The sequence below is a fragment of the Nipponia nippon genome, unplaced genomic scaffold (genome assembly GCF_047370975.1).
Source record: "Nipponia nippon isolate SJK-2023a ecotype South Korea unplaced genomic scaffold, ASM4737097v1 scaffold_32, whole genome shotgun sequence".
Taxonomy (NCBI): Eukaryota; Metazoa; Chordata; class Aves; order Pelecaniformes; family Threskiornithidae; genus Nipponia; species Nipponia nippon.
The window spans coordinates 5364688-5377873 of NW_028262350.1; the positions used below are offsets into that span (position 1 = coordinate 5364688).

Sequence of the window (13186 nt, forward strand, 5' to 3'; positions counted from 1 at the left end):
TGGGACGCACTGGGTGGGGGGCCAAAAGCCAGGGCAGCTCCCACAGGACCCCCCCGTGTGGGGGTCCCATCCCCCTGCCCGGGGAGGCCATGCCGGATCCAGCAGCGGCGCAGAGCCCGGCTCAGCCGCGGGGCAGGGCCCTTCCTGCGGCAGGAACCTCCCGAGGAGCCGTTTCCTCGGCCGGGCGGCAGCGGGTCCCCACCGCCATCGTCCCTTCCCTCCCACCCCAAGAGGAGGAAACAGGCCGGGCCCCCACCGCCCCTCTCCTCCGGCCGGGGGGCCGGGCACCCAGCGCCGGCGTGGAGCCCAGCCCCGTCTTTCAGCGAGGCGCTGGCAGGAAACCAGGGCGAGTCAGGACCAGCCCGGCACGGGCACGAGCGGGACCCGCCGCGCGCCCCACCGCCCCCGCCTGCACCCCGAGGCTGGCTGGAGGTGAGATTTGGGGGCTCAGTAGCTTTGGGGACTTGGGGACTTGGGGCTCGGTGGCTTTGGGGGCTTGGGGACAGTGGGTGAGGCCAGTGGCGGTGACCCCAGGGCTGTTTCAGGTGGGTTTGGGCGGTTTGTGGAACAGCCTCATGGGGCTGGGGTGCATGGGGACCCCCCAACTCAGCTCTCCCGGGGTCCCCGTGCACCCCGAGACGGTTGGGCAGCTGCCGTCACCCCTTCCCTGCCCCGTCTCCCGCAGGCGGAGGTGCCGGGGCAGCCATGGAGGCGGCGGTGCCGGCGGAGGAGGCATTGGTGCTGGTGGAGTACGGCTTTGAGTACCGAGCCAAGGACGGGACCTTGGTCTCCATCAAGCCCAACGAGCGCTACATCCTGCTGAAGCGAACCAACCACCACTGGTGGCACGTCAAGAGGAGCGGGGACGCCCGGCCTTTCTACATCCCTGCCCAGTACGTGAAGGAGCTGCCCCCCATCGCCACCCCGGCCCCGCTCGATCCCCCGCCGCCGGGGCATGCCGGGATGGATCCAGCCACGCTCGTCCCGCAGCAGCCACCAGCCTACGAGTATCGGTTCGTCGGTGCTGCCGAGGCGGAGGAACCGGCTGGAGGATGTTCGGTGCCCCGGAGGGACTCGGTGCCCAGGAAGGACTCGGTGCCCCGGAGGGACTCGGTGCCCAGGAGGGACTCGCCGCCAGCACTCAGCTCTTTTCGGGTCCCCACGGGGCTGAGCCCCCACCCCGCCGAGCCCGTGCGCCCCTCACACTCCCTGGATGACCTGGCACGGGTGATGCCAGTGCCACGCAGTGCCACCGCCATGGGGTCGCGCGGGGACCCCCCAGGACACACTCGCCCGCTTGGGAAGAGCCGCTCCGAGACCCTCTATGCCCCCGGCAAGGACAAGGACACGGCCAAGAGGTGGCCGGGGTCCGGCCATGCGCCTCAGGTACGGTGACATCCCCGGTGCCGTCCCCAAAGGCAGCGCCGAGGGGGGTTTGACTGGGGGGGGGACAGGACAGGACGCCTGGGTCTCCCAGCTGATTCAATGCCCCCTGTGTCCCCTCGGCACAACCCCACGTCCCCCGGCACGGGGTGGGGTGGCACCCAGGGGCTCCCCGGCCCTGCTGCCACTGCTGGGACCCCCCGTGTCTCCTCACCGAGCTGGGGCAAACCTGTGGGCCAATCCCCCCCGTACCGGTTTACCAGCAATTACCGCCTCGGGGGGGGGGTGAGCAACCCCCCACCGGGCACCCACCCCTCGCACAGTCCCTGCTCAGCCCCCCCCACACCCTGCCTCAGTTTCCCCACCCTCATGGGCACCCTGGGCTCTCCCAGCCCCCCCGGCTCTGCCCCCACCGCAGGGGTGCAGAGCCCAGCGATGCCCGCGGTCCCCGGGGGGCTCGGTGCCACCCAGGGGTGCTTGGGGGGGTCCCGCACCCCGTCCCGGCAGCATTCCCGGAGCGAGAGGAGGCAGAAAGGGGTTAACAGGGAAGCGCAGCAACTCCTCCCTGCCGGGGCGGGTGTCTCACCTGGGCGCAGCACCCAGGGCCGGAGGTGGGTGCTGGGTGCACCCCGGCCAAGGCAGGCGCCCCGCCACCCCAAAACCCACGCTCCCCCCACACCAGTAAGTAGCGAGGGGCCCTTCCCAGTCCCCCCCCCATCCCGGAGCTCCCTGCTGCACCCCTCATGTTGGGGGGGCACCCAAGGGTGGGGGGTGTCCCCTCGCCTGCCACTGACGTGGAGTGGGGCGCAGCGGGGCAAGGGCAATGGCAGAGGGGGGGGCCCGCGTCCTTGCCCCACCCCCAGCACTTCTCTTTGGGGAAACCCCAGGCACCCGCAGCACCCCGAGCCCTCCTGTCCCCCACTTCGAGGGGGGCTCGAGGGGCTGTGCCGCCTGGGGGGGGGGGTCCTGGAGGAAAGGGGGGCTCGGTGGCAAGGGACTGGGTTTTACACCCCATTTTACACCCCATTTTACACCCTGCCACCCCAGCCGTGCCGGATTAACCCTCCCAGCGCTCTTTGCACACCCAAAGCCACCGATGCCCCCCCGGGAGAGACCCAGTGTGGTCCCCGACCCCGGTGCCATTGCTGGAGCTTTCCCCTTCCCCTGCCTAAACCCAAGCGGCACCAAAACCAACCGGCGCCGGCAATGGCGGGGCTGCAGTGGCCTTGGCCTGGCCACCATGTGCATCCACTGCCTCGGCTGCCGGGACGGGGCGATCCCGGCACTGGGGGGACACAGCCCCCCAGCTCATTCCCATGCCATTGCCGGTGGAGCGGCACGATGCCGGATGGGCCAACCTAAATTTGGTGGGCAGTTTTCCCCGTTAGCGCCAGCTGCATCCCCGGCACAGCATCGTCCCGGTGCAGTTCCTGCCCGGTCGGCCTTGGTTTTGCCGGAGCAGGTGACCTTCGATGGATGGCGGGTGACGGGGTGACAACAACCCCAAAAAAAGCCAATTCCGCTCCGGGGCCAAGCGCCGGGCTCGGAGGCGGCTCTTCCGCTCCCCGAACCCCAGCAGGAAGCGCGGCCGGCGCGGGGCCCAGCGCAGGGCGCCATCGGCATCACCGGAGCCTCTCGGTGCCCCCGCCGGCTGACCCCCCCGCAGCGCCCACCGGGATGGGTGACCGGGCGTCAGGTGCCCTGCAGCGGTCCCGTAGCAGGGTGTCGCGGCTCCTGCACTTGGGGAAGGTAGGCAGCACCCATGGGTGCACCCAGCCAGGGTGGGTGGAGGGAGTGTTGTGGGGTCACCCCCAGCCTCCAAGCTGCCTCCTGGATTTCCCTGAGTGGTTACGCCACGGAAGCGGCACCGGGCACCGGTGGGTGCCAAGATGCCCGTCCCGAAGGAGCGAGGGGCACCCAGCCCCACCCTGGGGGGAGAAAAACCCCCGGGGATGCACCCATGGGAGGGAGGGAGGTGCTGGGGGGGCTCCCTGCCGGGGGTCCCCCGTCCTCACCCCCACGTCCCTTGTCCCCAAGATGATGGTGGCCTCTTGCGCTGGGCTTCCGGCCCCGCTCGCCGCAGCGGGGGGGTCGTGGGGCAGCGGGGGGGGAGGGTGATGGGGTGACCTTGGGGACATTTGATCCGCTGTCCCCCTCCGCTCCAGGGTGTCCCTGGGGACACTCTGCCCGCCGTCCCCCCGCGCCCCAGGGTGACGGGCAGGGCCGAGGCTGGGAAACTTTGTCCCCGCAACCGTTGGAGGGAGGCTCAGGGGCTGTAAAGCTGGGGAGATCAAAGGGTGTCAGGAGGCGATTCCCGGCCGGCAGCCACCCACCCGCGGCCGCCTGGTCCCAGGGGCCACGTCCCCCCACCCGCAGCCGCCCCACGGATAGCGGGGGGCAGCCAGGCACCCACGCCGGGGGTGCTCGGGGCCTTATTCTGGGACGTGGTGATGGGGCTGTCAGTCTCAGCGCCCGGCTCTGCTCGCTGGCGGGGTCAGGGTGCTGGGGCTGTAGGTGCTGTGGTCTGGGTGCTGGTGATGTGGGTGTAGGTGGCAGTGATATGGGTGCAGATGGTCTGGGTGCTGGCAATGCGAGGGCAGAGGCTGGGGGTGCAGGTGATGTGGGTGCTGGAGATGTCCCAGGGTGCTGATGTTGAGGGTGCCGATGCGTGGGTGCAGGTGGTGAGGGTGCGAGTCTGGGGTGCTGGTGCCAGGGAGGTGGGTGCAGAGGCTGGGGGTGCAGGCGGTGGGCATGTCGGTGGTGTTGGGGCTGCAGACGTTGGTGCAGATATTGGGGTGTTCATGGTTTGGCTGCCAATGATGGTGGGTGCAAGTGCAGGGTGCTGATGCCGATGCCCTGGGTGCTGACGATGTGGTGCTGGAAGTGCTGGGGTGCTGATGCTGATGCCCTGGGTGCAGATCCCAGGGGCGCAGGCGCAGCGGGTGACATGGGTACCGGTGATGAGGGTGCTGATACTGGGGACCACGATGCCCCAAGCCCAAACTGTCTCCGCGTGCTCGGGCCGGACTCTTATCCCCACTGCCAGCTGGGTGCTCCCTGCCCCAACGTGGGTGCTGTGGGTGCTATGGGTGCCCTCCTCCACCAGCTGGCCGTTGACACCCCATCGCTCTCAGCTCCTGCCCCATGGGAGAGGGTGTCTCAGGGCAGCGCCTGCTGGGTGCCTGGGCAGGAGGGATGCGCCAGCAGCCGGGGCAGGGCAGGATCCGGCTCCTCGGCCCCCGCATCCATCCGCCAGCCCGGGTACCACGGCGGGGACATCGCAAGAACGCCGTCCCCAGCATCCCTGCCCCACGGCTCGCCGCACCCATCGCCAACTGCAGCACCCGAGTGACCCATCCGTCTCCCCGCCAGGTGCGCAAGGAGCTGGAGGAGCCTCCCGCCCCCATCTACCTCAACATCCAGGAGCTGCGGGAAGAAGCTGCAGCCACCAGCTCGGCCCCGGAGGAGCCCGGCAGCTCCGTGTCAGACTGGGAAACCCACACGGATATAAACAGTGGACATTTGTTTTATTACAACCCGGTGACGGGCGAGACCACGTGGGATTGTCCCTTTGGGCAGGCAGAAGATGGAGTGAGTCCCGTCGCCTCTCCCGCCTCCTCGTTCGCCCACAGCCCGGAGTTTCCCGCGTGGGAACAGTACGTGGATGAAGCCAGCGGACAGGCTTTTTTCTATAATTCGGTAACAGGTGAGACGTCGTGGGACCCCCCCCACGCGGGAGACGGAGGCAGCTCCCAGGATATGTACCCTGGGGTGACGCGGTACGGTCCCATGGAGCAGAGGGTGAGCACCCAGCGAGGCGCGGGGATGGTGAGGGTGGGGATGGAGACAGGGATGGGGACGGGGATGATGACGGAGATGGAAATCATAGAATCATAGAATTGTTCAGGTTGGAAAAGACCTTTAAGATCCTCAAGTCCAACCGTTAACCCATCACTGCCAAGGCCACCACTAAACCATGTCCCTAAGCACCACAGCTACACGGCTTTTAAACACCTCCAGGGATGGGGACTCAACCACTGCCCTGGGCAGCCTGGGCCAGGGCCTGACAGCCCTTTCGGGGAAGAAGTTTTTCCTAATACCCAACCCAAACCTGCCCTGGCGCAGCTTGAGGCCGTTCCCTCTCGTCCCATCGCTTGTTCCTGGGGAGAAGAGACCGACCCCCCCGGCTCCAGCCTCCTTTCAGGCAGTTGCAGAGAGCGATGAGGGCTCCCCTCAGCCTCCTCTTCTCCAGGCTGAGCCCCCCCAGCTCCCCCAGCCGCTCCTCCCCAGCCTTGGGCTCCAGCCCCTGCCCCAGCCTCGCTGCCCTGCTCTGGCCACGCTCCAGCCCCTCCGTGGCCTCCTTGGGCTGAGGGGCCCAGCGCTGAGCACAGCATTCGAGGGGCGGCCTCACCAGTGCCCAGCGCAGGGGGACGATCCCTGCCCTGCTCCTGCTGGCCACACTGTTCCTGACACAAGCCAGGATGCCATTGGCCCTCTTGGCCACCTGGGCACACTGCTGGCTCATGTTCAGCAGCTGTCGACCACCCCCCCCAGGCCCTTTCCCGCCGGGCAGCTCCCAGCCGCTCCTCCCCACGCCTGCAGCGGTGCCTGGGGTTGCTGTGCCCCCTGTGCAGGACCCGGCCCTGAGCCTTGCTGACCCTCACCCAGTGCCTGGGCCCATCGCCCCAGCCTGGCCAGGGCCCTCTGCAGAGCCTCCCTGCCCCCCAGCAGATCAACGCTCCCACCCGACTGGGTGTTGGTTGCAAACTGACCGAGGGTGCCCTCAATCCCCTCCTCCAGATCGTTGATAAAGATATGAAGATGGAGATGGGGATGGAGATGGAGATGATGGAGATGGGGCAGCCGCCACCTGGGCTGGCCACGGCTTGGGGATGCGGATGCTCTTGGTGGGGCACAAGATTTTGACCTGGCTCTTCCCTCCAGCCGCCCACTCCAGAAACGGACTATCCCGACTTCTCTCCAGATGAGCTGGAGGGTTATCCCGAGGAGGACTACTCGCCCGTGGGCTCCTATGATCAGGGGGCTGCTCTCTGTCTGCCCCCGAGGAGCGCCGAGGAGCTGGGCTCACCCCCGGGCTGGTACAGGCACAGCCACCCCGAGGGAGCCGTGTTCTGCCCCGAGCACTTCGCTTCCGACACGGTACGGGGACAGGGACAGGGACGGGGACGGGGATGGGGATGGGGATATGGACAGGGGTGGGAATAGGGACAGGGATTGGGACAGGGATATGGATGGGGATGGGAATAGGGACAGGGATAGGGATGGGAATAGGGATAGGAATGGGGATGAGGACAGGGATGGGGATGGGGATAGTGATGGAGACAGGGGTGGGAACAGGAGTGGGGCAAGGGACAGGGACAGGTCTAGGGAAAGGGACAGGGATGGAGATGGGGACAGGGGTAGGGACTGGGATGGGAACAGGGATGGGATATGGACAGGGACAGGATACAGACAGGGACAGGATACAGACAGGGACAGGGAGAGGGACTGGGATGGGGACGGGGACAGGGATAGGGACAAAGATGGGGACAGGGGTGTCTGCCATGGGATGAGCATCCTCACAGGGCCACAAAAGCAGAGGGCAGGGACTCTGGGGTGCAATGGGTGCGAAGCCCAGCACCCATCCGGCACGGGCACCTCGGGCATCACCCGCTCGCTCCCCTCCAGGTGCCACTGGGCAGCCGCCACGACCGGGCCAGCAGCAGCTCCAGCCAGGACAGCGGGCTCTTTGCCTGGCACAGCACCGTGCCGCCAGCGCTGGGGCTCAAGGAGGAGAAGGTGAGCACCCTGGGGAGGGGCAGCCAGCCCTTCCCCACCCCAGCACCAGGGAGGACAGGGTGCAAACCTGACTCCCCTCACATGCTTTGCCTTCCAGTTTAAAAGCCTCGAAAAAGCTGGGGTGCTCAACCGGACCAAGACAGCGGACAGAGGGAAGCGGCTCCGGTAAGCAGATCCTGGTGTCCCCGCCACCGGAGAAGGGAGGCCTGGGGGGGCGGAGGGGACAGGGGCTGTGCTGTCCCCCTGCGTGACCCCCCCTCTGCTCCCCAGGAAGAACTGGAGCTCCTCCTGGACGGTGCTGGAGGGGGGGATCCTCACCTTCTTCAAGGACTCCAAGCACTCGGCTGCCGGTGCCTTGGTAAGAGCCCCAACAGCCTCGGTGGGGCCAGCACCCATGGGATAAGGCCAGCACCCGTGGGATGGGGCCAGCACTGATGGAACGGGGCCAGCACTGATGGAATGGGGCCAGCACCCATGGGATGGGGCCAGCATCCACGGGATGGGGCCAGCACCCACAGGATGGGGCCAGCAGCTGTAGGATGGGGCCAGCACCCATGGGACGGGGCCAGCACCCATGGGACAGGGCAAGGACCCACAGGATGGGGTCAGCACCTGCAGGATGAGACCAGCACCCATGAGATGGGGCCAGCACCCATGGGATGGAGCCAGGATGCACAGGACAGGGCCAGCACCCATGGGACAGGCCCAGCACCCTGCATGAGGACCCCTCCCAGCACTGAGCTCGCACCTCCCCTTGCACACACACGCTCCCCCTGTGTGGGAGCGGGGCCGGGGCCGGTGTTGGGGCACCCTAACGAGCACCCGGAGCTCGTCGGGGCGAGCAGGGAGGAAGAGCAGGGAGGAAGCGGCGCCCAACCCAGCCCCCGGCACCCATCAGCCACCACCCGGATGCAGAAGCTGCCATGGGTCTTGCAACACCCTGCGGCGACGGTGGCAGGGGAAGGAGAGGGGACTGACCCACGCCCTCGCGGTGCTGGCCCCACCGCTGGGATGGGGGTGCGGGGCTCTGGCTGGGGGGGCTCTTCTGGAAAACAGGGATGGAGAGGGGAGGGATGGAGGGGGAGCATGGCCAAAGCACCCCAAAACCCAGGGCATGGGGAGAGCAAGAGGGTCTGATGCTCTTCCCCTACGAAAACGCCAGGGGACTGTCCCCTCCCCGGGGACAGCCACCCGGCAGCCTGCAAGGGCCTCCGTTCCCCACATAATGCTGCTGCTGCACGCTGCTGTCACCAAGACGGACCCTAAAGCTGAAGACCCCCGGGGTCCCCGGGCAGGGCTGGGGATGTCCCATGAAGTGACGGTGGCTGTCCCCGAGCTGGTGGCCACGACACCCACCCCACAGCAGCAGCACCATGTCCAGGTCCTGCAGAGAGACCCCGGTGCCGTGGGAGGGGACAGAGACGTCTCACAGGGGACATTTGACGTCTCACAGGGGACATTTGCCACTCATGCCTTTCTGGCAGAGGAAAGCCTGCAGCTCCCCTGCAGAGCAGGACCCCGGTGTCCCCGTCCCCTCAGGGCAGGTGCCAGCGGTGCCACCCTCGTCCCCTTGCTCCCGCAGCGGCACCCCAGCACCCTGACCACCCCCGAGCACACGGTGGAGCTGCGCGGGGCCACCCTCGCCTGGGCTGGCAAGGACAAGTCCAGCAAGAAGCACGTCCTGGAGGTGAGCTGGGTGACAGTGGGGGGGACATCGGTCACCCATCGGGGTCCACGCGTGGCCCAGGGGGCGGTGGCAATGCCAGCACCTGCCTGGTTCATCCCACCAGCGGTGAAGGGGATGTGCTGGGGTTGGTGGGGACACTAGGGGACGTCCCCAGGCTGGGAGCAAAGGGACATGCTGCACTGCCGGCAACTGCCCCTTTCCTATGGCCATGGAGATGTCACCAAGGGACGTCCTGGCTCCCAGAGGGGTTTTTCCACTCAGGCTTTGCACAGGGAGGAGGTTTCCAGCCACCCTGCTCACCAGCAAACAGCAACTATTGGGGTCATTGGTGTAATGAGTTGGGCGCCGTTCTCAGCCACAACCTGGCCACCAGAGCCGTGTGGCTGTGGCCAAACGCAGGCAGCCCCGCGGCCCTGCCCTGACCGCTGCCTGCTGCTTCTGTAGCTGAAGACACGGGAGGGCTCGGAGTTCCTCATCCAGCACGACTCGGAGCAGATCATCACCGCCTGGCAGAAGGCGATCGCCGACAGCATCGGCAGGCTGGTGAGCAGGCGCCCGCTGCCCGCCGACCCCCGCCCTGCCACCCCGGGGACGGGCACAGGGGTCTCACGCTGCCCCTTCCCTAGGGCACCAACCTCCCCGGCGAGGAGGATGCCAAGAGCAGGGCTGAATTCGGCTCCCGGGAGAAGCTGGGGAGTGGCGAGGAGAAGAGGGCAGGTGAGCTCGGGCATCCCAGCACAGGGACAGGCACTGGGGTGGCACCGGCAAAACCATCCACCGGGCAGGGTCGGGTGGCCGCCGCACGGTGTCCCCAGCTCCTCGTGGTGGGGGGCATGCCGGGAGCACCCCGGTCCCTTGGGATGATGGTGACCTGTGCCCCGTTCCCACCAGTGGCCGGGCAGACACCGGGCAGTGCCGGCGGCGAGAGCGAGACCAGCAAAGTCCGGAACAAACTCCGCAAGTTCCTGCAGAGGCGGCCGACGCTGCAGTCCCTGCGCGAGAGGGGCTACATCAAGGGTGGGTGCCAGGATGGGGCTACATCGGGGTGGGTGCTGGGATGGAGCTGAGCCCCCTCGGGGTGTCCCCAGGCTGGGAGGTGGGTGAGGACAGGCAGGGATGGAGCTGGGACAGTGGGCTGGGGGACCAAGCCCAACCCTGACCCAACATCATGGTGATGGGCTCGGGCATGTCCCATCACTTCCAGCCACCCCTTATGGGAATGGGCCCTCCTGCGATGTCCCCAGCCCTGTCCCCTACCCTGGACCCGCCACTGGGCACCCTTTTGGTGCCACCCAGCCGTGCTCAAGCCTCCATTGGTTTTTCCAGATCAGGTTTTCGGCTGCTCCCTGGAAGCGCTGTGCGAGCGGGAGCGGGGGACGGTGCCCCGCTTCGTCCTGCAGTGCATCCAGACCGTGGAGAGGAGAGGTACTGCCCCGCGGCTCGGGGACGGGGGCAACCTGGGGGGGCACCAGGATGGGGACAGCACTGGGTAAAGCTAAATTTGATGGCTGGGTTTTCCCTGGAAGCTGGGTGCTGCGGCCCTGCAAAGCCATGCTGGTCGCTGTCACCATGTGCCATCCGGCTGTGGGCATCTCCCAGGGGACAGTGGGGACCCGTGGGTACCTGGAGCTCCCTCGATGGTGGCTGGTGTCACATCCCAGGCCGGGCTGTGGTTAACCGGGAGCTTTTCCACAATCACCACCATCTTCTGTCAGGTCTGGACATCGACGGGCTGTACCGGGTCAGCGGCAACCTGGCCACCATCCAGAAACTGCGCTACAAAGTGGAGCATGGTAAGGTCCCCCATGGTGACAACGGGCGACAAATGGGATATAACCCCCCCCAAGGGCAGGGTGACAGGGCTCCAGCCAGGGAGGGAGGGGACGGGGACCCTCGCCGGTCCCCAGGGCTCTGGGACCTGCCTGAGGTGCTGTCCCCACCCCGCAGACGAGCACCTGGACCTGGATGACGGGCGCTGGGAGGACATCCACGTTGTCACCGGGGCACTGAAGCTCTTCTTCCGAGAGCTGCCGGAGCCGCTCATCCCCTTCAGCCACTTCGACAAGTTCATCGCTGCCATCAGTGAGGCCTGGGGACCGGGATGGGGACGGGAACAGGGATGGGGACAGGGATGGAAACGGGGATGAGGATAGGGATGGCGATGGGGATGGGGACGGGGATGGGGATGGGGACTGGGATGGAAATGGGGACGGGGATGGGGACAGGGATGGAAACGGGGATGAGGATAGGGATGGTGATGGGGATGGGGACGGGGATGGGGATGGGGATGGGGACGGGGATGGGGATGGCGATAGGGATGGGGACAGGGATGGGGACGGGTGCTCCGGCTGCCAGAGCCAGCACCCCACCGTGTCTCCCCTCACAGAGATGCAGGACCCGACCAGGCGGGGCCAGTGTGTCCATGACCTGGTGTTTTCCCTCCCACCCGCCCACCACGACACCATGAAGGTCCTCTTCCGCCACCTCTGCAGGTGACACCCGTCCCACTCCCCCCAAACCCAACCCGGTGGACAGGACCTGGGTTTGGGGACATGCCAGGTGACACCGTCCCTCATCCCCACAGGGTTATCGAGTACAAGGAGGAGAACCGCATGTCGGTGCAGAGCATCGCCATCGTCTTCGGCCCCACGCTGCTGCGGCCGGCGAGCGAGGAGGGGAACATGGCCATGCACATGGTCTTCCAGAACCAGGTGGTGGAGCACATCCTCAACCAGTACAGCTACATCTTCCCCGACGGCTAAACCCCCTGGGGACATGTGTGGGGACAAGCCCACACAAGTGGGGGACATGAAGGAGCAGCTTCTCAGGGGAAGGATTTGGCCACGTGTCACCTCGGACCGTGGGTGGTGGCAATCGTGGGCTCAATGAAGGGCAGCGCGGTGGCCCAGCTCGCTCGAGATGCGGCTCGAGGGATGGGTGCCGGAGACGGGGCACCCCAAGCACCCCATCCTCCTCTGCCACCCGCTCCCACTGGGGCCGGATCCGCGGAGGTTGAGCCCCAGGGGGTGCGTGGGGTTTGGGGGGTCCCCATCGGTCAAGAGGGGACGATGGAGCCCTGTGGTCCCCAGCTCGCCGGTGGCACAGAGCTGGCATCCCCGGGTAGGAGGACAGAGGTGCCCGGCCGGGCAGTGCCTGTGGGGACGGTGCCACCGGCGGGGCGGGCAGGGAGAAGCCGGGCTGTGCCGCGGCCGGAGCCGGCGTCCGGCACGAGCCCACCACCGTATTCCTGAATAAAGACCCCGTTCAGCTGCGAGGACGAGGTGTTGCTGGCGGGGCACGGGGACATCCCCAGAGACACCAGTGGCACGGCGGGGGCTCGGTGCCCCTTGGCTCCCGGTGGCCCTTGGGGACAAGAGGAGGGGACCTCAGCTTCCCCAGAGGGGCGAGACTGCAGGCCACCGTGGTGACCGTGTCCCCTGGGCTTGGGGACATCTTTTCTGGCTGACATCACCAATCCCCATGTCATCGCAAGTGTCACTGCAGGCAGCAGGGACGGGTGCCGAGAGCAATAGGGCGGGGAGCGGGTGGCAGTGGGACGTGAGCTCCCGTCACCCAGAGTCACCCCTCTGGGGTGGGGACACTTTGGGTCACGATGGAGACGATTTGGGACACAACCAGGACAGTAAGGGACGCAAAAGGGACAGTAAGGGACACAACTGAAATGCTTTGGGACATAATAGGGACACTAAAGAGCATGGCTGAGACATGAGGAGGATGCTTTGGGACACGGTGGTGACCCTTTGGGACACAACGGGGGCAGGTCAGCGTACGACAGGGGTTTGGGATGCGGTGGGGATGGCTGGGATACAGCGGGGACAGTTTGGGATGCAGCAGGGACACTTGGGGACACAAGGGCACTTTGGGGATACTTGGGGATGTAATGGGGACAACTTGGGATGCAGTGGGGACATTTTGGGACACAAGGAGATACTTTGGAGTGCAAGGGGATGTTTCTGGGGTGCGACAGGGGCGCTTGGGGACACAACGGGGACAGGACAGAGACCGCTTGGGATGCAGTGGAGCCCAAGGGGATACCTTGGGGGACAAGAGGATGCTCCGAGGGTGCAGCAGGGGCGCTTGGGGACACAAGGGGACGCAGTGGGAACACTTTGGGATGCAGCGGGGACATTTTGGGGCATAAGGGGATACTTTGGGATGCTTCAGGGGTGCAGCGGGGCCACTTTGGGACACGATGGGGTGACTTCGGGATGCAGCGGGGACACGAGGGACCGCTCCGGGACACGAAGGGGGAAACTTTGGGACGCGGAGGGCCCCTCCGGGGCGGGGCGGGGGCGG

At 66.9% G+C, this 13186-nt stretch overlaps 1 protein-coding gene across 4 annotated transcripts; it reads left to right on the forward strand.

The window, feature by feature from the left end:
* The first annotated feature begins 261 nt into the window (after positions 1–261).
* On the forward strand, positions 262–12136 carry ARHGAP27 (Rho GTPase activating protein 27). 4 transcript variants are annotated; one of them, XM_087769928.1, is made up of 16 exons: positions 262–432; positions 686–1386; positions 4756–5184; positions 6328–6543; positions 7072–7182; positions 7280–7347; positions 7453–7540; positions 8765–8869; positions 9314–9412; positions 9496–9586; positions 9761–9886; positions 10196–10294; positions 10585–10662; positions 10817–10951; positions 11256–11361; positions 11454–12136. In XM_087769928.1, exons 2-16 carry the CDS (start codon positions 706–708, stop codon positions 11629–11631), a joined length of 2610 nt encoding a protein of 869 aa, XP_087626054.1. In that variant the 5' UTR covers positions 262–432; positions 686–705; the 3' UTR covers positions 11632–12136. The 4 variants fall into 4 exon arrangements, with proteins under 4 accessions (XP_087626054.1, XP_087626055.1, XP_087626057.1 ...); XM_087769929.1 differs by lacking the exon at positions 10196–10294; XM_087769931.1 differs by lacking the exons at positions 262–432; positions 686–1386 and adding an exon at positions 1980–2064.
* Positions 12137–13186: the final 1050 nt, after the last annotated feature.